The 25,396-nt window shown below is 37.2% G+C and overlaps 1 protein-coding gene across 4 annotated transcripts in view; it reads right to left on the bottom strand.

The window, feature by feature from the left end:
• Positions 1 to 25,396, bottom strand: part of ST3GAL3 (ST3 beta-galactoside alpha-2,3-sialyltransferase 3) — a 214,126-nt gene that overhangs the window by 132,650 nt on the left and 56,080 nt on the right. For all 4 annotated transcript variants that reach the window (XM_083358463.1, XM_083358466.1, XM_083358464.1 and 1 more), the window contains exon 4: positions 5,809 to 5,851. In XM_083358463.1, coding sequence (XP_083214589.1) covers positions 5,809 to 5,851 — 43 coding nt within the window. The remainder of the gene's footprint in view (positions 1 to 5,808; positions 5,852 to 25,396) is intronic.

The following is a 25,396-nucleotide window of genomic DNA, read 5'->3' as shown; positions in this document are numbered from 1 at the left end:
CATTCAAATGGTTAATTGTTTACATTAATGCTTTGTACTTTACTCTTTAATGAACTGAAGTATATATTATACAATATATCTACAGAGTCAAGATAAAATCAAGAACAGTTAAAAGGAGGAAATATCTCTGCAAAACACAATGGAAAGAGTAAGTTAAAAGTCAAAAGAAGCCAAATGCTTGATAACATATTCTAACACTGATATATATTTCTCTATAAGAGACTATATCTACAAGTAGCACCTGAATGCAGACTGCAGGCTAATAATGTAGTAGTTTATTTTCTTTTCCCTCCACCCAAAATGAGTGTTTTACTAGATCCTTCTTGAACATTTCTGTGCTTTAGAGTGCATACTACAGTAATTCTGCCATCTGCAATTATTTATGGGTTTGATTAATCCCAGACTGTTGATATGACACTACTCTTCTAGCAACAGCTTGAAATAAAGGAATTATTGCCAAGTATTTTTATATGGGTCAAGACATAGCTCTACAATCTATAGCTTGCCATAATTTACACACAGTACCTAAAACATCCAGAGAAGTTCAGGGAAGTTGAGTTTACAATCTGCCTGTCAACAAGCAGAGCAGACCCTGAGTTCATTAAAGCTTTATATTCAAGATGCCACCTACATTTTGAAACCCTCCAATTGACCCTTTTTTTCTTTTTTGCATTCCAACTCTTTATTTCATGTAGGAATGCAACTTACTTGACAGCACTTCAGCAATTTCAGAGGGTTCACTTTTATTTTTTTTTCCTTTTACACAGTCTTGACCTCCTTTTCTCTTCTCTCATCTCCTTTCAATTCCCATGAATCCTTGAAAATAATACCAAGCATTCATTACTAGTCTGACTACACAGCCAGTGTATGTCTGATATCTCCACAAAACGTGGGCATCAACAATGTAGCCAGAAATCACCAGAACGTCATAAACAGCCAAATGTCGAATTCTTAATACTAGCAGAGTACTTTTTCAAGCATGAGCCAAGGAATATGAGGTAGTCAAAATCTCGTTTAAACAATACAGTTTATGTCTTTATTTTCTCTTATCTTGATAAAATAAAATAATCAGCTTACTAAAATAAATGGTCATGTAACTTTCCAAACTATCTATTTTTATAAATATTCTTTTTTGTACATAACCATGTTTAAAAAGAACTATGAAAGAATTTTAAAAAGGAGATGACAAAGTTTGATACTATCAACAGACCATCCAACTACAAAGTTCCCTGGGGTTGAGGTTTACCCCGTCCTTATTAATGTTTAGGGAGGGGTTCAGAACATGTCATTTTATCTACACTTGTTACAATATATTTGCCAACTTTGTAGAACAAATATGAGTGCTATAAGCAGGTCAACATAAACTGCTAATTTTAATGTTTCTCTAAACCCAATCCGTTTGATAAGATATTCATTTGTCAACTAACTAAATAAATAAATGATCTACAACCAACATTATCATCTCCTGAAGTCAAAAAATTAATTTCCAATTCCTGACATCTGTACTATAATTTGAGTTAAATCTCTCATAACAATGGATGTTCAGTCGTTACACAGTCAAGCAAGTTACTGGCGGCAACTAGTTTTATTTCAGTAGAAAACATATCTGGAGATAAGACTTTGAACCAAGTTAGAAGAATTAATCACTTTAGAAGCAAAGACACTTCTATGACCTCCAGCAAAGCTTCTCTGCTGGAGGCGGTTTTTTAAAGTTTGCACTGCAAATTACAGGAGCAACAAACATGCCAGCAGCCTTCTTACAAGTGGCTGCATACCTAACATATTTGGGGCCTGCAGGAAATAATTTTTTAACATCCTCTTCTCTGTTACCGAGAGCCAGTTTAGGATAGTGATTAAGGCATCTGACTAGAAATGGTGGGATTGTGAGTTTTAGTCCTGCCTTAGGTACAAAATCAGTTGGGTAGAAATGATGCATGGGCCAACCACTTCCAAAATAATGATGCTAAGAAATCTTCAGAGGGCAGTAACCAGGATTCAAACTAACCTGAAAGCACATTCTGCTGCATAGATCAACAACAACAACTGATTCTTATTTACCTTGTCATCTTTGGCAGCACTCCCCCTTATTACTTGCTCTGAGAGCAGATTCTTCTCAAGTATGCCACTGCTTAAAAGGGTTACTTTACTGCTTTACTTAAAAATCTCTCCATTACATATCAGTTTGACTGGTGGATTTAATTTATTTTTTTCTTCAGAGCCTTGAAATGCATTTAGCAGATTGAAGAAGAATATGCTAGCAGGGAAAAAGAAGCAGTTATCAACTGGGAGCTTGGTTGAACATCCTTTGCACTTTGCCTTTTGTATCCCATTCCTCTCTGTATATAACTTCTCTAAACATTTCAAAAGCCCAATAAAGTCTTCAAGCAAAAAGACTGTCACAATACTGTGTATGACTGCAGAAGGTGGTAACACATAACTGACTCTAAGTCATCTTGAAAAAACTGAACAGTGAGCATTTGGATGAAAAATCTCAAGGATGCAGTCAAAGTGGAATCTGAGAAGAAATCCCCCCCCCACTCCCAAATCCCCTTTCAAGTTGAGGCCAAGAAACAAGAGTCACCCGGAGCCAAGCTCAAGTTGAATAACATATATACCAAAGTTTGGGTCCTAGCCTTGATATTTTACTAGATCTAGATATTTTACTAGAACTGCCCATCTAGCAGTTCAAAAGCACGTACAAATCCAAGTAGAAAAATAGGGACCACTACAGTGGAAAGGTAACAGCGTTCCGTGCGCCTTTGGCGTCTAGTCATGCCAGCCACATGACCACGGAGACGTCCTCGGACAAGCGCTGGCTCTTTGGCTTTGAAACTGAGATGAGCACTGGCCCCTAGAGTCGGAAACGACTAGCACGCATGTGCGGGGGAACATTTACCTTTAAGTAATGAGACCTAAAAAGAGGAATTGTGCATTAAAAATGAAAAGAAAACCATTGAAGGAGGAGCACTGTAATAGTGATTATTGAAGGACATTAATGTAACAAAAAGTATAACTAAATGAAGAATTGAAATATACAACAGTGATATATTAATCCACAACACAGCCTTTCCTAACCTTTTTTTTCCTACCCTGGATGAACTCTTGACATTATTTTCAGGGCACAGACAACCCCTGCATTAAAATTGGGGAAAAAATATAAAAACTTCACAATACAATGTATTTCTCATCTACATAATTCACATTTACAACAGCAAAGCAGCATACTGGCAGCTGAGTGACAGTGCATAAAAATTCCCAACATTTTGACTGGTAGGATTATTGGCATGTGAAGTTAAAAGTATTTTTCCAGTCATAACATCATGGAATCCCGGAAGGTCTGCAGAATCCCAGAAAGGCTGCCTCAGACAAATGTGTCTAATGAAAATGGTTTCTACCTCATGCCACAAACTAGCAAGACAAGCTCACAATACCACCATTTCTGGCAACAGCATTTTGCTGCTGTGAAGTAATACAGTTAATTTTTCTGAAGCTTATCACTTACTTAGAATAGAATAGAGCTGGAAGACACTTTGGAGGCCTTCTAGTCCAGCCCCCTGCTCACCATCTCAGACAAGTGACTGTCTAGCCTCTTCTTAAAAATCTCCAGTGATGGAGCGCCCATGATTTCTGGAGGCAAGCTCCTCCACTGGTTAATTGTTTTCACTGTTGAAAGTTTCTCCTTAATTCCAGGTTGCTCCTCTCCTTGATTAGTTTCCAACCATTGTTTCTTGTCCTGCCCTCTGGTGCTTTGGTGAATAACATAACCCTCTCTTCTTGGTGGCAGCCCCTCAAGTACTGGAATACTGCTATCATGTCTCCATTTCTTTTCTTTAGACTGGCTAAACACAAGTCCTGCAGCTGTTCTTCGTATGTTTTAGTCTCCAGGTCTTTGATCAATTTAGTTGCTCTTCTCTGAGTTTTTTCCAAACTCTCAACATCTTTGTGATATGGTGACCAAAACTGGCTGCAGTATTCCAGGTGTGGTCTTACTAGGGTTTTATAAAGTGGTACTAATACCTCGTGTGATCTTGATTCTATGCCTTTGTTTATACAACCCAGGATTGTATTAGCTTTTTTGGTTGCTGCTGGTCACTGCTGGCTCACGGTTAAGTGATCGTCCACTAGGATTCCAAGGTCCCTCTCACTGTTACTGTTTTCAAGCCAGGTCTCGCCCAATCTGTACTTGTACCTTTGATTTTTTCCTGCCTAAATGTAAAACTTTGCTTTTCTCCACACTGAAACTCATTTTGTTGGATAGGGCCCACTGTTCAAGTTTGTCAAGATCTTTTCGGATCCTGAGTATATCTTCTGGGGTGTTGGCTACTCCTGCCAGTTTGGTGTCATCTGCAAATTTGATGAGTTCCCCTTCAATTCCTTCATCTAAGTCATTGATGAAGATATTGAAGAGTACTTGGCCTAAGATGGAACCTTGTGGCACCCCACTGTTTACTTCTCTCCATGTGGATGTAATGCCATTGAGGATACTCATTGAGTACAGTTTGCCAGCCTGCTACAGATTGATCTGGTGGTAATATTGTCTATTTCACCTTTTTCTAGCTTACCAAGGAGTAGGTTGTGGTCTACTTTATCAAATGCCTTACTGAAGTCTAAGTATAGTACGTACACAGTATTTCGCTAGTCTTATTCTTACGTATTCCAATCTAGTCTTCATTTCATAATTACTTTAATCTGTATGCTATTAACAGTGCCTGAAATGTGGTAACAAAGACAGCATATTACACCCAACTGCTGGTAGTTGCAATATAGCCATTATTTCACACTGCCTTGAACGTAGGACATATATTCAGAACTTAGGAAATCTAATAACATTGAGAAATTGCTTGAGCAAGTTTAATTCTGCCATTCTCTTGTATCTAATTCTTTTTTTGTATCTGAAATTATTTACAAGTTACTTCAAATAATTTTATCGTGTGTTTTCTATTTAAGTTCACCCAAAATGACTATTAAAAGCTACAACCATTCCAGCATCTCTGCTGTTACATTATCAAAATTTAGGCACTTGGCAAACAGCCCACACTTTAAAAACTTCCAAAGCTGCAACAGCTATAACTTTGGGCATGGGTTTATAAGACCCTTTGTTCAGCACCACGGTAATTTCAAATGGTCACTGAAAAAAATTGTAACTCAGGGCTACCTGTAAATCAATGCACAGAAAAAAAAACCCTGATTTCACCTAACAGTCAAAACCTGTAACTCTCAGGGACAGGCAAATATCAGTTAGTAAAGAATTTAAGAATATGACAGCAGGAATGTTAACAATATTTTGCCTGCAATAGTCTATTAATTCATCACCAGTACATTATAATGTAGATCTGTCTTATGATGCTGCATGAACGTAGTCAGTGTAGTTTACAAATCATGGTTGAAATCAAGGGTAATGCAATATGTGGACAGATTACATTATTTTCCCTGTACACTGATGTTAAAAAAAACTCCTAAGTATGCACAGGTTTGAAATTCATATAAGCTCACCCAGGAACATTCTATTTAATTAAACTGACTTTATTTCTTTATTTCATTAGTCTAAAATGGACTATGATGAAAATTCTCATATGCTTCTCTTGATGGTTTATTTTGAATCTTTTTTGTTGATAAATATTGAAATCATATTAAGAAGTCACTATTTTTATAATAGATTTTAGTCTTGGCTATTGAACAATACTGCATATTGGTATAATATTATACCGGTAGTAATATGATTTGAAAGCCAGATCCAAAATTTATTATGTCTCCAAAGGAAATTGATAATGCCAGATCAAAATAAAATCCTTTCATCATTGTACTCACAGTTTGGAATCCAACTTCAGAAGAAATCCCAGTTTGTCATATTCTGAAAGACAAAAGTAGATTTCATGAAATTTAGTAGACCTATCAGTTTTCCACCAGAGAAATAGAGCCTTTCATGAATGATATAAACATTTCTAAACTGAAAATGACAAGATTGTCAATAAAGTTTAAAAAAATAATTAATTAATGATCTTGTTAGAGTTCTGTAAATTCCATTATTGAATTCCTAAAATATATACCATTCTCAACTTAATCTAGAACAATGCTTCTCAACCCCAGCAACTTTAAGATATAGTATGTGGACTGGAAGTTCCAGAATTCTTGAACTCCACACATCTTAAAGTCCCGGAGGCTGAGAAACACCTACCGGTATCCACGCTGAGACATTTTAAGTTGTATATCTTAATAGTTTTCTTCATTGTGTGGTAACATATTTTGCAATTCCTACTATAATGATAGGTGAAGAGGTAATTTTAAAATAATCAAAACTATAAAATATGTTTCCTCAAGAATATACTGCAAGACTTCCTAAAAATGGTTTTGAGTGAATGAATATTATCCAATAATAAAGCAGAAGTATGAAGCCATTGTTTTTTAACTCAGAAAGGATACAGGTTTACTGACAGTTGTCCACTTTGTTCCAAGTGGCAGACTTTGATTTAACAAAGATTTTAAATTCTGGACACATATAAATGGAACAAGTCCAGCTTTTTATTTCCAGTTTCTTTAAGTGTTGATGCATATTTGACAGAGTATATTTATATTTCCTCAACTCTCCAAACTCAGCTTTCAAATGAATTCCAGCACCCACCCAAAACCAATGAAGATATGATTTATGATTTTGATGATTAGACAGCATTGATTATAGAAAGAAAACTTTTGAGAAAAAGGCAAATTTATAATTGTACTTATAACTGTTGTAAAGCTCAGAAGCTATTTCTTTGTATCTTTTTTCTTGTCTATTTTTTATTTCTTGTGTTTTTATCTTTCATCTATCTATCTATCTATCTATCTATCTATCTATCTATCTATCTATCTATCTTTACAACCCTGTAGTCCCTTAAATTGGGGTAGTCAGGGTAACTGGGTGGGGCTGAGTGTTTACTGGCCAGATGCCCTTTCTGGCGCCTACATGGAGTTAGCAACAGATTTTTTTTCTTTCCGACCTAAGAGAGAAACAACTGCTGCTACCTAGGATTGAACTCTCAACCTTCCAAGTGGGAGACAAGCGTCTTCACCATTAGGCCACCATGCCACTCTTCCTTACTTTATGTTAATGTATAATAATCTTTATCTTCACTTGTAAAACTTTAATAAAAGCAAATTAATTGAAGCAATGTAAAAAGATATGCTGTGGTCAATTGTAACCAGCTGAAGAATTGTTGTTATACTTGATGCTGAACTAAAGGGAAACCAAAGCTTAAATAGTCTAAATTTGTTACTCCAGAATAGTAGCAGATCAGAGAAGAATTTTAGCCAAATAATGTGTGAAAGATATATGAGACAGAACTAACCCAAATGAAAGTATAGTAGAGCTGATAATTTAAACAGCACAAGGTTTTCTAATTTACTACCTGTAGTTTTAGACTACAATTCCATTAACACAACCAGCATAAGCTTTTACAGATAACCAGGGCTTTTTTTCTAAAAAAAAAAAAAAAGGTGCTGGAACTCTCATCTTGTTAATCTTTTATTTATATAATTTTATTTATATATTTATGTATATAGTTAAACAATTATATATTCAATTCTTAACATACATTTAATTTATTGTATTTAAGGCAAATGTTTATAGAAAATTCCAAAATTTTGTCCAATTCTCGTCTGGCTAATCTTCTTGACTCCTTTCCTTGCTCTTAGTATCTATGGCCGAATGTCGTCCTCTGAGTAACCAGAGATCAACGTACTTTGAAGGATCGGAAAGTCTCAGAGGTACTCTGACAAGTTTGATGAACAAAAGTGCTGAAATTGTCTTAGTCTTTAACGAAGCTCTTGTTGGGGTGGCAATTAGATTCATCTGTGAAAACCCACGTTCACATTCACTTGAAGAAATAGGAATGGTATTCAGAGTCCATATCAAATGCAACAGTTTTTCTGGATATGTCTTTTCAATAATATATTCACAGAATCCATGAATCATTTCTCTTTCATTTAATCGCAGTCTGATTGATAAGTTTCTAATTTCCACTTCTCCAAATGTCAGCTGAGTATCAACATCTTCAGGCCAATGTTTTTGATCAAGTACATGAGACCAATACGCCAACTCATCGTCTTTGCTATTAAGTAATCTTTTTTCAATTGACTCTTTCAATTTTGTATAAAATATATTTGGGTCAATGAAATCAAACAATTTCTTTAACCACAGTTTTCCTCATTTCTTCACTTATATGATTAACAATATATAATTTTAAAGGGTTTGCCATTGTGATAGAAGATTGCTACCACTGCTCCAGGGTTTGGCTAACTTAAATATGCATAGCATAATTAGATTTATTATTGCTGCTAAAGCTATGGATTACGGATTCACATTTCCCATGGATTGTCTTCTGTCCATGGGAGGGAAGCTTGGTAGATTCTAAATTTCATAATTTTAGTTATTCCTTTGTGGCAGGATATATATGAGAACAAGCTGCAAAGGTCTTTAAAGGCATGTTTCTCACATATTTATATTTTTGAATCATAAATATTAAATCTTTTTTCTTTCCAATGATCCAAACTAATACTTTAGAAATATAATTTCCAGTTTTAGCTACAGTAAACAAGCAAATTACACTAAAGCTAAATTTAATGTTACTTGTTAAAGATATTTACTATATTTCAGAATTACTATTCTTTCAGTCACAATCTTTTTTTTATTGAAAAGTTTTACAATACATTTTTTAAAAAGACAAAACCCCTCCCAGCCCCCTCCCCTCTCCCCAACCCTCCCCAACAGCCTCCCTCCCCTCCCCCTCCCCCTTCCCCGACTTCCCAGAGCTCAATACAGGGTATAAAAATCCAATCAATCATAGTCTACCTTATGCAAACAACAATAAAATATTAAATCTATCGCCCTTTAACTCTTATAAAATAACTACAAGCAATTTAAATACCACATCAATACTTATTCAAATGCTAGATGAAACTTTTTAGTCCCATATTTATTCTGGATATAATCAATCCATCTTGTCCACTCCACAATATATCTCTGTTGCGACTGATCTTTCAAGTACGCTGAGATCTTTGCCATTTCCGCCAGATTGGAAACTTTTAAAGTCCATTCTTCTATAGTCGGCAGTTCTTCCTTCTTCCAATATTGCGCTACTAAAAGTCTCGCTGCCGTAATTAAGTTCAACATCAGCTTAGTGTCCACAACAGTAGTATCAGTAATAATGCCCAGTAAAAACAGTTGCGGACAAAACTTTATCCTTTTCTTGAATATCTTTTGCATGTTCCACCAAATTTTAATCCAAAAAGCTTTAACCTTTTTACAGGTCCACCATATATGAAAATACGTTGCATCTTCACCGCCACACCTCCAACATTTGGGCTGGCAGTTCGGATACATACTTGCTAGTTTTTTAGGATCTAAGTGCCACCTATAAAACATTTTACAAAAGTTCTCTCTTAAATTTTGAGCCTGCGTAAATTTTACATTTCTCACCCAAATCTTTTCCCAAGTATCCATTGTAATGACTTCTTGAAAGTTCTGAGCCCACTTTATCATGCAATCTTTAACAAGTTCTGTCTCTGAATCAATTTCTATCAATGCAAGATATATCCTTTTAATATGTGCTTGACCTTGATCTCTAATTTGCTTTACCAAATTTTCATCAATCATTGAAAAATCAATTTTCTGGTCTTCCTTCCACCTGGCCTGTAATTGCCCATACTGAAACCAAGTTTGTACAATCTTTTCTTCTCTTAAACTATGATATGGCTTTAATTGCCATACATTCCTTTCCAAACTTAAAATTTCCTTATATGTAATCACATCATGTTTAAACCCAACATTTATATTTTCTATTGCGTGTTTCGGTATTGCCCATATAGGTATCTTATAATTTAACTTGTGTCTATACTTTTTCCAAACTCGCAACAGAGCATACCTTAAAATATGTACCTTGAACGCATTATCCACCTTCTTATCATACAATAAGTATGCATACCATCCAAATAACAAATCATGACCTTCAAGATTTAGTAATCTCGCTTGCGTTAAATTAAACCAATCACTTATCGCTGACAAAGCAGCAGCTTCATAATATAATTTAAAATTAGGCATTTTAAGACCACCTCTCTCACGCGTATCCTGCATAATCTTAAATTTAACTCATGGCCTTTTCCCTGCCCAAACAAATTTATTAATACCTTTTTGCCATTCCTCCAGGTTTGAATCCTTTTTAAGTATAGGTATCATTTGAAATAAAAATAAAAATTTTGGCAAAACATTCATTTTCACAGCTGCAATTCTTCCCAATAAAGATAATTGTAGTTTTTTCCAGCTATCCAATTCTTTTTGAACTTTTCCCCATAACTTTTCATAATTATTTTTATATAACTTTACATTTGAGGGTGACAAATATGTTCCCAAATATTTAACCCTTTTAACTATTTCAAATCCCGTTAGCTCTTCTAAAACAGCCTTTTGTGATACTGTCATATTCTTAGACAACATTTTAGTTTTTTGTATGTTAACCTTAAATCCAGAAACTTTCCCATATTGCATTATTATCTCCATCAGTTCTACAACTGAGTCTTCAGGCTGAGTCACTGAAACAACCAGATCATCTGCAAACGCCCTCAATCTGTAATCCTGATCTCTAATTTGAATTCCCTTAATTTTATCCAAACCCTGTATTTTAATCAATAATATCTCCAATGTTAAAACAAATAGTAAGGGTGACAACGGGCACCCCTGCCTTGTACCCTTTTCAATATTACATACTTCCGTCAAACTATTATTAACTATTATGCGGGCTGTTTGCTTTTGATATAATGCCCTGATTGGTTGTAAAAATTTATCCCCAAATTTCATTTTATCTAATACTTTCAACAAAAATTGCCAATCCAATTGATCAAAGGCTTTTTCAGCATCCAAGAAAATCAACGCTGCAGGGATCTGATTGTTTCTTTTCAAAAATTCCAACAAGTCAACTATATGCCTCACATTGTTCTTCATTTGTCTACCACTTATAAACCCAGTTTGATCACCATGAATTACTTGTTGCAATACCCTCATTAATCTGTTAGCTAGAATCTTAGCAAATATTTTGTAGTCCGTGTTCAAAAGTGATATTGGCCTATAATTTTTTCAGTCACAATCTTATTCCTATTCAATTTGGCTGATTTTAAAATGCGATGTAAAATCATAAGCACATAAAAAGAAAACAGCAGAAACAGCTGCAAATTAACTCAACAGTTCTATGCTTAGCAACATTTCCATTTAATGAAAGTCCTTGCTCTTTCCAAATCTATTTCAGGGTTTACTTTTTATATACAAAAACAATGGGAAATGAGTTTCTGGACTGGTTCAAATTTTTTACACATTCCAAAAATTTCAGGTAATGTATCTGTTCCATATAAATATAAAAGCATGATAGGTTCTGTATTTGTACAATGGCCGATTATCTCAGTGTGCAGAAATGTGGATAACTACAAACAGAAGTTGCAAGCCCTCTCCTTGACTTCAGAGTCATCCTGGTGAGATAGTCAGCATATAAATTTAATAAATAACTTTTTTTTTCAAATGCCCCTATCAGGAATTGAATTTGAATGAAGTTTCAGAAAAGCACATGTTCTGTGCTGGTGGTACTAAGCTCCCAAAGATCTAGCATGGGATAAATGAATTCTTCCTAATAAAAATAACTTCCTGCCTTTTTCTAATCATCATTTCTTCCCTACAGCAATTTGAAAAGTAAAACAAAGTGAAACAAACCACTACTCCCTCCATGCAGGGAAAATTTCCTTGAGTCATACTTGGATATCCTATTTGCAAATAATATCTTACTTACCTAGTTGAGATGGTGTAGTTGGGGAGCAGGGAGGTGTAGTTATCCCAGACTCCAAAAGACCTTTTTGATTCCTATATTAAAAGTTATAAAGTTCTGCATTCCTGAGTTGTAGTGATAAATCTCTTTACACTTGTTCATAATTGTCCTTGCTTCAAGATAAAACCTCTGCCTTCCCCCATTTAAGTCTGCATTCCTGTGATAAACCTTTGTCCCCTGCTTCATTTATAATTGTATAATAACAAGACTTGTCTTTTATAATTGTCCTTGCTTTCAAGTTATGTTTCAAGTTATGCCTTTCAAGTCATGCCTTTCAAAGATACGATAAGCTATGCTTTATTGTTTCCTGTGATGACCTTTGCTCTCTTCTTTAGCAGTTGTATACAATGAGTTATGTTTTCCCTTTGACCTTCCATATGTTGCTCCCTCATGAGTGTGTTTCCCCCTCCCTAATGAAACAGCCTAATAAAAGGAGGGTGTGCGAAGCTGTTCAGGGGCAAAAACATCCACCCCGGGCACTCTGTGCTCTCTCACCTTGAACAAACTTGTGTTGGTGCCTCAGTTTGTCCTAGGATCCTGTTCCTGAGCTATCGCAGTTCCCAAGTGTGACCGTTGGAACGTCCGGCACACTGGGTCGGTGGCAAAGGGCAAAATCCTTCCATATTCAAGGTGTTCACCCTTGCGAGGGTCCCTCTAAATTCTCACCCCTGTCACGGGGCTCTAAGAGTTGAGGCCAGAACCCTGATCAGTCGCTCATCGCAACAGGGAGGAGTTGGGGAGCCTTCGCTGCACTTGCCTGTGCAACATTTGCCTGCTGGGTCTTTTGGCAAGCTCAGCAGCAATTCCTATTGGCTTCCAAAAGCAAAAAAAAAAAAGCTTTTGCACAAGCTGTACTGCTATTGGCTTAAGCCTATTGCAGGCTTTGCTCTTTTATGACTCATGGACTTCAACTCCCAGAATTCCTGAGTCAGCAGCTGACTCAGGAATTCTGGGAGTTGAAGTCCATGAGTCATAAAAGAGCAAAGCCTGCAATAGGCTTAAGCCAATAGCAGTACAGCTTGTGCAAAAGCTTTTTTTTTTTTTTTTTGCAAAAAAAAGGTACCGGAACGCCGTTCTGAGTGTTCTATGAGAAAAAAAAGCCCTGCAGATAACTGAATTAGGAGGAAACAGTGTGGCAAGAAGGCATATTTTACTGATTTGGCAGTGAATGAAGCAAAACATCGTCTTTTTGCAAGAAAAAAACCCTCCCTTTTCAGAAATTACATCAGTCCTTAGGTCAAAAGAGGCAATATATTCAACATTATTCAACTTTGTAGGAAAGTAATTCAAAAAAGCTCATGATCACTGATAACAATTTAATAGTACATGTACAATAGAAACACAGAGACTAACAGCTAAGCATCATGAGCTCAATAAACTGTACATTCTTTGTGCCAAACCAAACATTGGCATAATTGTGGTGTTTTCCTCTTGAGCATCTAGAATCAACCTAGTTGCTGGACAACTAAGTGAAAAATGCTTAGACTTATTGCTGTGTTCCCAACAGACCACCCAAAGAGTCAACAGAGCAAAAAGAATAGATATATGGGTAATCTGTCCACCTTCACTTATTCCAGCTGCATCCATATATTTACACAGAGAGAAGAAAACTAAATATTCTCTCGGATGCATTGCTCAATGGATAAACCACAAAAACAATGACACTTTTCAAGAATAATTATGAAGCACTATATACATAAGTTAAGCCAACGAATCAATGCAACAGCTTTAGCAGCAGCCTGACAACTTTTTTTCATGAGAAGCCACTCACTTCTACCCATAGTAACGGAAGAAATGATGCTTGCTTTTTGATACTCAGGAACTATCTGTGTACAGGACATCCTCAAATTATAACAGTTCAAAGTTACAACAGCACTTATAATCAGAACTGCAGAATCTCCATGTTAGTATGATCAAAATTTAAATACTTGGCAACTGACACGTAATCACCTTTTGTGACCTTCTGGCAAGCAAAGTCAATGGGGAAACCAGATTCACTCAACAACCGTGTTACTAACTTAATAAGTATAGTGATTCCCTAAAAAACTGTGGCAAGAAAGGTTGTAAAATGGGTCACAACTCACTGTTGCTAAGTGAGACAGATACAACCGTCTTGCTCAGCAACAGCAATTTTGGGTTGAATTGTGGTCATAACTCAAGGACTACCTGTAGTATATAAATATAAAATATAGATAAATCTGGAAGTACTTACAGGTAGTCCTCGACATACAACCATTCCCATGGTCAGATGAACAACATTCCAGTGCTTGGCAACCGGCATGTATTGATGATAGCTGCAGCAATCCCAGGGTCAGGTGTTCGCCATTTGCAACCTTCTCAGCCAGTGTCTGACAAGCAAAGTCAATGAGGGAAGCTGGATTCACTTGATTCACATGCCAACTGCAGGGATTCACTTAACAACCATGGCAAAAAAGGTCATACAATTGGGTGTGAATCATTTAACAGCCACCTTGCTTAGCAATGGAAATTCCAGTCCCAAATATGGTTGCATGTTGAGGACTACCTGTATTATGGAACATAACTGACCTGTTGCATAACATTGATCTATTTGTTTGATATTTTCAAGTCTGCAAAAGCAATTGTACATTCTGTCCATTTGATTTATTGATAAGACATTTTGGCAAGGGATTTTGGATAAAGGTTGTGGGAGTTCTCCAAGCACAAGATAGCCATAACTGAAAAAGCATCAAAGTAAATGGAAGATGAGTAGATCTGCAAATTAAGCGACAGTGTAAATTTGGCAGTAAAGTCAGGGATTCAGAATTGCTTCACTCCCACCCCTTTTTATTCTTTAAATAACATTGATATTCAGATAGATATTATTTATTACTGAAATAAACTTTCAATTAGGCTATGCAATGCTTTGGATTTGATTTTGAAAAGGAGCTTTGGAACATATGGAAGTGCAAGCACAAATCGTCTATAGAATTTGTTCAAGCATCAATCCATTTTTTTTTCCAGAACCATGTAGCAGCAGACTCTGGGAACAGATTTGGCTGCTTTAATGAATCACAGAGAAGTGCTGTTTTCTGTCTATTTGAAACAGTTCTTTGCAATTGAATCTGAAACATTGCACATCCCTGTTTGTTATATTACTAATTGCTATAGTCTCCTAGTGGTTTATAATAAAATATGAACATGGTATCAAACATTATGCAGATCAAAATTAAAATAACCAAAATTTAAATGCCAATTCACAAAGATATATTTCAATGTGGTTTAAGCCAACAAAGAAAACAAATCTATACAACTAAGCAGGGACTGTATTTCAAAGACCTGGGATGGCAACAGAAAAGGTTTATCTCCAAGTCGTTAATGGCCCAATGGAAATACAGGCCAGTCTTCTTCAAAAAGCTCAGTGAATGGTTCATGGTAGGAAAATCACATATTGTAAAAGCTCCTTTCTCAGTTAAGAACTATATACCAACCCAAATCGAACTTTAAAAGTAACAACCAGAACTTTGTATTTGATCCAGAAACAAACTGGCAAACTGGAACACTTATAAAGAAAGTAAACTCTGGAGCCTGGGAGTAAACAGGCAATAAAGAATGCGAAAGGACACTATGAGCTCTTTTTGGAAGGAAATAAACTTGGATGACCGATTAGTTAAATACACTGAGTCAGCCTTAACTCCTAATGAGTGGACAAATGTTGACCATCTCAGTGTGCCTCTAGTAATAATTTATATATAGCACTTCCATAAGCAGCTCTATAATTTCTTTGATGCTGTCTATCCATCTTGTTTTTTTTCCTTCTTCCTTTAACTTTGTCAAATATTTTTTCCCAATTCATTGACTGCTTGCATCAAAAATGAAAAGTTGGTACATGTTGATCATTGCCTCAGGGGAGCAGTTAGTCTTTGAGTCAAGCTTATTGTTCTTATGATTCATGCTTTAGAACCATCTCCAAAAACATACCGTAATTCAAATGCATCACCTTTCTCTTGCTTCTTCTCAGTGTCCAGCTTTTATATCTGCACATATCACCCTGGAAAGATCATTCCATTAATCACTGCTGTCACTGAAATACTTACATCTTTCATTATCTTATTTGCCGTTACGATCATCCCTAGGATGCGTTCATTTCTTTATTTCTATGTACACTACCAATTTTTATCATTCTTGAGGCCACTTTCACTTCTTTGCTCAAATTACAAGCAGCGATTTCTTAATTAACTCCATTTTTTCACTTTCCACTTTCATAAATTTTCATTAATTTTAGCTAACAAAGTGATGCTGTCTACATATCCCACATTTTTAATGCTTTAACCTCTGTTTCATTATCACATCTTCCAAGGCTGTCATTCTTATAATATTTATTTTGGGGGTAAAAAAAGTACAGGCAAAATGCATATTTATTTATTTGAGCTTTATCCTGCCTTTATTATTTTATAAGTAACTCAAGGTGGTGAACATACATAATCTTCCTCCTATTTTCCTCACAATAACCACCCTGTAAGGGGGATTGGGCAGAGAGAGAACAACTGGTTGAAGTCACTCAGCCTGCTTTCATGTCCAACATGGGACTACAATTCAGTCTCTTGATATCTGTGTCAGCACCTTAACTATTACATCAAACTGGGTCTCTATATCCTTGCCCCTCTATCTTTCCTATTCTGAAGCAATCTGTTTCTCCAAAACCTGTTTTTAGAGTAGCTTCTTGTCCATTGTAAATGATCCTCGGATTTCTGGTTCATACATTGCCTTGATGTATTTTCACTAATCGGCTTGGTGCAGACACCATTGCTGCAATCAGTATGCAAAAGAAAAACTTTTGTACTTTCTTGCCCTTACCATTATCTATCTTTTAGTTATCCAATCTTGTGTCTTTGTCCATTACATTTTTCTCTGTTTAAGTTCTCTATTTAAAATCTAAATAATTAGCTCAATGATTTCTCCTTTCTTTGGTTCAGATACATACACCTATCTTTCTAATCTCTAGGCTACACAATGTTGTTCCATGTTTGTTGACATGGAACTGTTTAACTGCCTCTTCCCTACAGTTTTAAAGAGTTCAATGAATACTTCATCTCTGCCTGGTACTTTTGTATTTGACAGCTGGTCTACCACAGCCTACCACACTTCAATTCTTAATGGAATCAGTTCCTAAATATATTCTTGCTGCAAATGTTTCTGTCATACTATTATCACCTTTGTAAAGAGTTTCACTGTAATCTTTCTATCTTCCTTTGACCTCATTTGCTTATATTAAATCTCTTCCATTAGGAATCCCTCCTTAGATATCAATGTTTGTGTTTCAGTGATCTTGAAAACTATTTGTTGACATTTTTGGCTGAGTCCTGTTTTCTCCTTTTCATATTTCACTCTAGAAGTCTACATTCAGTTATCATGCACTCTTCTAGCTATCCAAGTCTTTCAACTTCCATCTTTTTTTTTGGCTACCATAATAGCTTGGTTTTTTTTACAAATTTTATTGATTTTCTAATATTACATTTACATATTTGAAAAGCAGCATGGTGGCTGGGTAGTAGTAATTCAGTTACATACAGATATCATTAGTAGAGATTTCAGACTGCTAGCATAAACATTTCCTCTCTTTTTCCCTTCAGATGTACTGTCTATTTGTGAATTTAAAGACAAGTTTTATCCTATCAATCACATAAAAAATAACTTTCTTACATATATCCATAGTTTTTAGTTTACACATATTCTAGTTGTTTTAACATACAATCGTTTAGACAATCAATGACCTAATAAATTTTTCAAATTTAATTTCCACTAACATTTAGATTTAACGTTTGATATTTATCATTCCCAAAAATTGTAATATATTCCCAATTCATCTATCACCATTCCTCATAAAATCTAATATTCAAAATACACATCCCATTTTAACGTCTCACCCTCTATGTCAACAAATTGAGTATACAATATGATATCGTTCCTTTTTGCTAATTTTGTTGTTTTTTTAAGTAGTAATCAAAAAAAATTATTTCAGTATTTAATACTTTCTCTCTTTCTCTTTGTATCTGCTATCTCTTGCTTAAACTGATAATTTTTGTTTTTAACATTCCATATGGACCTATTTATTACTTTCAACAATGTTTTTATCTTATCTACATTATTCACCTTTACATAACCTTTATGCACAAATTCAGATTAGCTATTAGTATTTATACTGCTAAATTTTAATGACCAATTTTTTTTCATTATCTCAGTTCATAACAATGTCTTGTGTTCAACATGCACATCTTATCTATTTAAGTACATTCTGTTTTAGATTTCAATAAGATGATCAACACTCCATTCTTCTTGAGTCTTATTCTGGCTTTTTTCCTTTGCCAAATCATCTTCCATGTCCTTGTTTTTGGGTCATCGAACCAATCTCCTTGTAATATTGTGTATATTAACTGATGTTGGCAAAACCATCTGGTCGCCATTTTTTTGAGGGGACTTGTAGGTCTAGTGGGTCGTCTCTTTATTCTTCCATATCGATGTGGTTGTTCTGAATTGTTTGTCTTCTCATCCAATTGTTCTTTTTCTATATCCTCTAGTTCCTTCTGTGTTGTATAAGAAACCTTTTCCTTTTTCCAAGTTGTAAATATCTTTTCTGGATTTTCAAATGTCAATATTTGTTGAATTGTAGATTCTTCTATCATAGTATTTGAAAGTTTCATTTTTTTCTATTGTATTTTGTATAGATGGTTCTTTAGTTGTGGTCCAAGTTTGGGCTTTCCTATCTGGCCTGTCTTCTTGTTCCTTCACATAGCCTCTTAGAATTTCATTGGTAGTGGTAAGAGTTTGTGTAAGTGTTTCCAACATAGCAAGAGTTTGTTGATCTTCATCTATAAAGAAATTTTGTTCCTGGCCTTCTTCCATATTTGTATTTTAAGCTAAAGGCTTTACACTTAGAAAATCCAAAAGAGAGATTTTTTTTTCTAGGTAGGGAACCCAAAGCCCTTCACAGCAGTTATTTCAAAGTTCTCAAGGTTATGTATCTTATCTATTTCCCTGGGCAGTCAGCCAGGCCCCTTTTAAAGTTTTCCTTTGAGTCCCAAAATTGTCTTAATCTTTTCAGTTTTCCTTTTTTTTTCATAAGAAAGAATCCAGATTTCCAACAGAAGTAGACAATGAAAAATAAGAAATAAAAAATATTTCAGTCCACATGCTTTGAGAAATAAAGTTCCAACTGGGATTCAGTTACTTGTTCAATGTTTAAAACGCCCCTGGGTATTTAGTCGCCGCTCTTTCTGGAGGGAGGGCTAAATTCCCCCTTCCCTCACCGCAGGGGGAAAAATACTTAGCAACTTAACGAGATACAGAAAGTAATTAGGGCGTAAAAGAGGTAGATCTCACCCAGTCTCTTCCGCGCTGCTTTAAGAGTTGCCTGGTGGAAAAGGTGACTTCAGCTGTTCACAGCCTAGGGACGAGCCATAATGGCTGGTCCTTTCATCCGCCGGTTTGGAGGGATTGCCAGATCTAATGGGAGAGTTGCGGCTCTCCCGTTATCCAGCGAGCGCCCCTCCTTGCTGGTCGCCTCATCAGGGTGACTTTCGGCCCTTTTCAGGGTCCCCCAGCGATGCGAAACTGGACGGGGGAAGAGAGAGAGAGAGAGCAAGTCTCCCAGCCATCCATAGTGGCAGCGTGACAAACTGGATGTCCATAATAGCTTGTTCTAAAAACCACTTGAATTTTCCCCCTCTTCCAGTTTTATAATGCATTTCTTTATGTTACAGTTTTCACAATGTCTTATATTTCTTTCCCAGCACCAGAATCTTTTTCATGCATGTTAAGTATACTGAATCTGTTTTTGACATTTATGTTATAATCTGACTGCACATCCTCTAGGTAAGACCTTGCTGACAGTCCCATTCTTTTTAAATATCTATGTTAATTCATAAATTTGGCTACCAATATTTACAAGATGATCCATACTCTGCACCTGAATGTTATCCAAATCCTGCATTCCATGCCATGGTGGGATTCAAATATGTGAACAACTGGTTCTCTGTGTGGGTGCCACTTCCGGAAGTCCATTCTGGGCCTGGGCAACAAAAAATTAGCTGCCGGTTCTGCCGAAGTGGTGCGAACTGGCTGAATCCCACCACTGATTCCACGGTGACTATATGTGGTGTCAACATAGTCTGTATTTATGCTATTTGGCTTAACAAAATATTTTGACAAAACTTTATTAGCCTGGCTCCTGTGATAAGACATGACAATGTAAGTTTTCGGACAAATTGAAAATTAAAAAGTGATCAGGTCTATATGTTACCCATTTAACAGATTTTAAAGAATTGTAATTTTAGATTTGTCTTCTAAAAAAACAGACCCCAGGGATTGAAGCATATTCAGTATAACTCTAATTTATAAAAAGGATTAAGGAGGATACAGAAAAGTATAATTCAGTTATTTTAATCATTATTCTAATAGAAGAACAAGTCTTACTGAAGAAGAGAAAATCCAAGCAATTAAATAAAAAGCTTGTTCATAGAAGAATGCTTAGAAAGTTCATGTTATTACAGGTCATCCTCAACTTAACAACTGATTGCTTAATGACCATTTGAAGTTATGATGGATCCCTGAAAAAGTATTTGCAATGCAGTTCCAAAGTTCCAATGGCCATCCTTCTCAGTGGCCACATAACTGTATTTTAGGCACTTGGCAACCAGAGTGCATTTATGGTGCCATAGTCACATGACCATGATCTATGCTTTTGCCAAAAACCATCATTAACTTCCAGGTTTTTGGCAAAAGTGTCCCACAGCAAAAAATGGATTTGTTTTATGATCAGAGTGTTCAGTTTATGACCATGGTGTCTGCTTAATGATTGCAGAAAAAAGTCATAAAATTGGGTTGGTCACACAATGATCTACTCTAAGACTGTCATAACCTATGGTCATAATTACAGTACCAGGCTCAATTACAGTCATAAATTGAGGACTACCTATAATCAGATTCTCTTACTAAAATGGGCTGTTACTGCACTTCCCCAAAACATGTCTCCATTCATGTCTACTGTATAAATAAAAACTCCATATTGAGGTAATAAGGCAGACATGTCAAACACAAGGCCCAGGGGCCAGATCCGGCCCGCAAAGTGGTTTCATCCGGCCCGCAAAGCCATCCTGGAAACAGTGAGGGAATGGCCCCCAGTGCCTTGGCCCTGGCCCAGAGACCCTCCTTCTGCCAGAGACCCTCAGATCTGTCCCACTCCTGCCCAGGCCCCCATAGGCACCCTTGATGCGAACGATGTAGAGCTGGCCATGCCCACCCAGTAGGCCATACGCACTTTAGCCATGCCCACCCAGTAGGCCACGCCCACCCAGGCCATACCCACCCGGCCCCCTGAAGGCAACCGCAATGCTTATGTGGCCCTCAATGAAATTGAGTTTGACACCCCTGTAATAAGGTCTTATAGAACATGAGTGCCTGTAAGAAACCTGTTGAAATATTTTATGGCACTACTCCCCATTACACCCCTGGCTCTACTTCATTAAAGGCTGCTCTCTGTTCAGTAGAACTGATCCAAAATGTACATTTACTGAAGCATATAAAAGCACAGAGTGTTATCCAAAGAAGAAACAACAAGGACCACATGTTTTCTAGAAAGAATTTAAGAAAGCCAGCAAAATAGCATAGCATGGGATGAGGAAAAGTCAGAAATAGAAGGCAACAGCACCTATTTTAGCATTCAGAGCCAGAAATTCAAGATCAACCAGACTGTGTTTACCCCAGGAAGACCTTTTACATTCAGCAATTCAGGGTCAAGTTACACTTTCTATTAGATACATAGCCTACAACTAACCCTATTTTAAAAAAATTCTAAAATAAACATGGGGTGCTAATGGGTCCACTGTAAAAGACTAGAGAAAGACTAAATCACTTCCTGGAATTTACAACTTTACCTCCCCACCCCATCCCACTCCTCAAAGCCTTGACTTTACCTAAGGATTTTCCCCTTCCCGTCTCTCCCTCCAACAGCAAAGAAGAAAAAATTGGGAATACAAACAACCAAGGGTAGAAATTTTCCTCCATTCTTTCATTTCCATTTACAAATCATATTTATTTCTAACATTGTGCACATTTCAGTGATTATGAATTAGCCTCAGGAAGGTCCTGAGATATGCAGTGATCTGTCCAACATAAAGTAGGAGCTACTGATTACTTTGACCTTGGCCAAGTCTCTGGATCAGTGGAGCACTCTGGATGACCATGCTGGAACTTCATCTACAGACCCTAATACAAAGACAGTTTTGGGCCTCCTAAACACTACATGTTTTCTCAGCACTAGCAGGGAGCCGATGTTTCATATTAGCACTCATGTAAATCTGACTCTCTAATAGAAGTCAGACTGGTATTTAATACTTTGTCACTCCTCTTTCCTTGACACTGGTTCCAATCCAGATAAATCCAATCTCTCATGCTTTCTTAGAATAAAATAAGTATAGTCAATTACATGCTACATTTTCAACATAATATTATGGTAAAGTTTCAAAGTTATCATTTTCTGAAATGTCTATTGCTTATTTCATAGGACCGCGTATGTCATAAATATTTGGAGGCGTTAAGAATTTTAAAAATGAAATATTCTAGGTACAACAAAACTCGCTGTCTACATTCAACATTCTTTATATTGTACCATACTACTGGTCTCATTTCCTCATTATACAGCTAGTCCTCAGTTTACAATCATTCATTCAGCAATCATTCAGTGTTACAAAAGCACTGAAAAAAGGGACTTACAACCCAAGCCTGAAGTTAGAGCCATTGCAGTGTCCCATGGTCACATGATCAAAATTCAACTCCATCCACATTTATGACTGCAGGATTGCTTTAATTTACCCCACCTGGTAAATTCCCCCCTCCAATCTATGTCCTTTTGGCACCCCTGGATGATCTTTTGCCTAATGGGATAAAGGTTATCCATCCATTCATGCCCTATTTGACCTCTTAGCAGCTTTCAATACCATTGACGGTGGTATCTTTCTGGATTGACTCAGAGAATTGGACATGTGCAGCACAGTGTTTCGCTGGTTTGCCTCCTGATTGATTCCAGTTGGTAGTGGTAGAGAAAAAGAGGTCCCATCCTTGGCCCTTACACTGTGGGTGCTGAAGTGGTCGGTGCTCTTTCTACTTCTATTCAACAACTACATGAAGCCACTAAGTGAGGTCATCTGTCACCATGGAGTAAAGTATCATCAGTGTGGTGATGATACTCAACTACACTTCTGTGCTCTTGGGGAAATTAAGCAATGCTTTCCCAGGCTTATTGGCTGTGGGGATCTGTGTGCAGAATAACAGGTTACAGCTGAACCCTGGCAAGATTAGGTGGCTTTTGGGTTTGGGCATACCAGTTCTAGGCTCATACCATCTTTTGTGCTGGATGGGTGGCATTGCTCCATACAGACCAGGTCTGCAATATGGAGGACTTCATGTTGTGTGCCAATTGCACAAATTTGTAGATCTACTCAAGAATTACTCATGCCCTAATTGCCTCCAGATTGAACTACTGGAATGTGTTCTATATTCAAGGCCTGCCCTTGAATAGTACTGGAAGTTTCAACTGGTGTAAATTACAGCAGCCTGGGCAGTTTTCTCTGCCCCCAGAACAACACATCACCCCTCTGCTCCACAAGCTGCATTGGCTGCCAAGTTGTTTCTGGGTCCAATTCAAGGGGCTAATTCTGACCTTTAAAGCCCTTCATGGCATGGGATCTAGTAATCTGAGGGACTGCCTCGCCCCAAATACACAGCCCATCCTATTAGTTCCCTTAAGAGAGCATGCTATGGGTTCCATCTGCATGGGATCTACAATTGATGGCTCCCAGGAGGCCCCACCAAACGTGCCATAGTGCCCACCTTATGGAACATTCTGTCCCCCCCACCCCATGAAGTTGTATTAGCTCGATCCATGCTAATATTCAGGAAGACCCACAGGACCTAGATGTGTCATCAGGCTTGGGGATCCCAGGAAAATAGTGACATTTAAGATGGCTCTTTAAGATGGCCTATATTTTGACAGAGATTTTTATAATGATCAGTTTTATAATGATCAGTTGCATGCCACAGTCACTTCTGGTGAGATAAGTGGTTATACAAATTTCATAAATAAATACCAATATTCCTTGATGTATGACCACAATTGAGCCCAAAATTATAATCATGGATGAGTGCGGTCATTGAATGACTGCAAAGCTTACTGACTGCAATACAAGCTCTCCCCAATGCAATTGTTAAGCAACAGCACATATTGTTAAGCAGTGTGTGGGCTGCCTCAGGGGGTTGGGGAGGACTTGGGAGACATGGTGCAGGCCCAGGCCTGCACTTTTTTCACACCTAGGCCTCCAGTACTTTCTCAGTTCACACATGGCCTGTGCCAGGCCTTCTAGGATCTCCTTCACTGCCCAGCTAGGTCCCCATAGGCCTTGGGCCTGTTTCTCACCTGGCTGGGTCCCCACAAGTCATCACTGGGTCCCCTTTCCATCTAATCCCAGCAGTGCAGGAATGGGACCTAGATGAGTGGGAAACAGGTCCAGGTCCTGTGGGACACAGCCAGATGGAAAGGACACTCAAGAGACCCAGCAGAATGGGATGAGGGAAAGTTGGTAGGGAGCAGTTGCAGCATCTCTGAAGTTAATGTTAAGAGAAGGCAATTGCCAAGCATCCTATTTTCATCATGTAACCACAAGGGTGTTGCAGCTATTGTAACTTCAAGTACAGGTTGTATATCTCTTCTTTCAGCACTGCTGTAATTTCACACAGTCGCTGAACAAATGGTCGTAAGTTGAAGACTACCTGTAGCTGCTTCAAAATGCAGCAGTGCAAGCAATAACAAGGGCTTGCCATTATGTCCATGGGTCATGGCTGCTCTGAAAATTACATTGGTTACCAGTTGGCTTCTGGGTGTAATTTAAGGAGCTGGTCATTATCTACAAAGCTCTTCAGGACATAAGGCCTGGAAACTGATGACTGCCTGTGTTTACTGTTTTTCCTGCCCATCCAATGCATTCAGGCAGAGTGGATGCTCTCCGGGTCCTATTGATTAGATGCCGTGTATTACAATTACAGGTAATCCTTAGTGTACATTGGCAATATGGACTGGAATTGCCTTTGCTAAGCAATGTGGTCAAAAGTGCAATATCACTTGACACACTGCTTAACAAAGACAATTCCAGAAGTCGAGGTTGCCACTGGTAAATGAGGAACACATCGGTCATTAAGCAAGGGCCTCATGTGATCATGACTTCTAACTTCCTGGCAGGGAACATTGGAAATCATGAACGCAGTGATGTTGTAATCACAAGATGGGTGCTGACTGTCCAAATCATGATCTTGTGGCCATAGGGATGCTGTGATGGCCAGAATTGTGAGAGCCAGTCATAACTACACTCATTCAGCAATGTTATAAGTTTAAACATGCACTGAATGACTGGTCAAAACCTGAAGACCACCTGTACATCACCCAGAGTCTTCTTAAGAGTTGGGTGGCCTTAAAAAAAACCCCAAAATATATAAATAAGCAAGCCAGGATCATGGACCTTGGGAGGCTTTAAGGCCCCAACTATTTGCTCCCT

This window comes from Vipera ursinii (genome assembly GCF_947247035.1).
Source record: "Vipera ursinii genome assembly, chromosome: 3".
Lineage (NCBI taxonomy): Eukaryota > Metazoa > Chordata > Lepidosauria > Squamata > Viperidae > Vipera > Vipera ursinii.
Note: the sequence above shows the minus strand (reverse complement) of the source record. Positions and strands in the feature narration are given on the sequence as shown.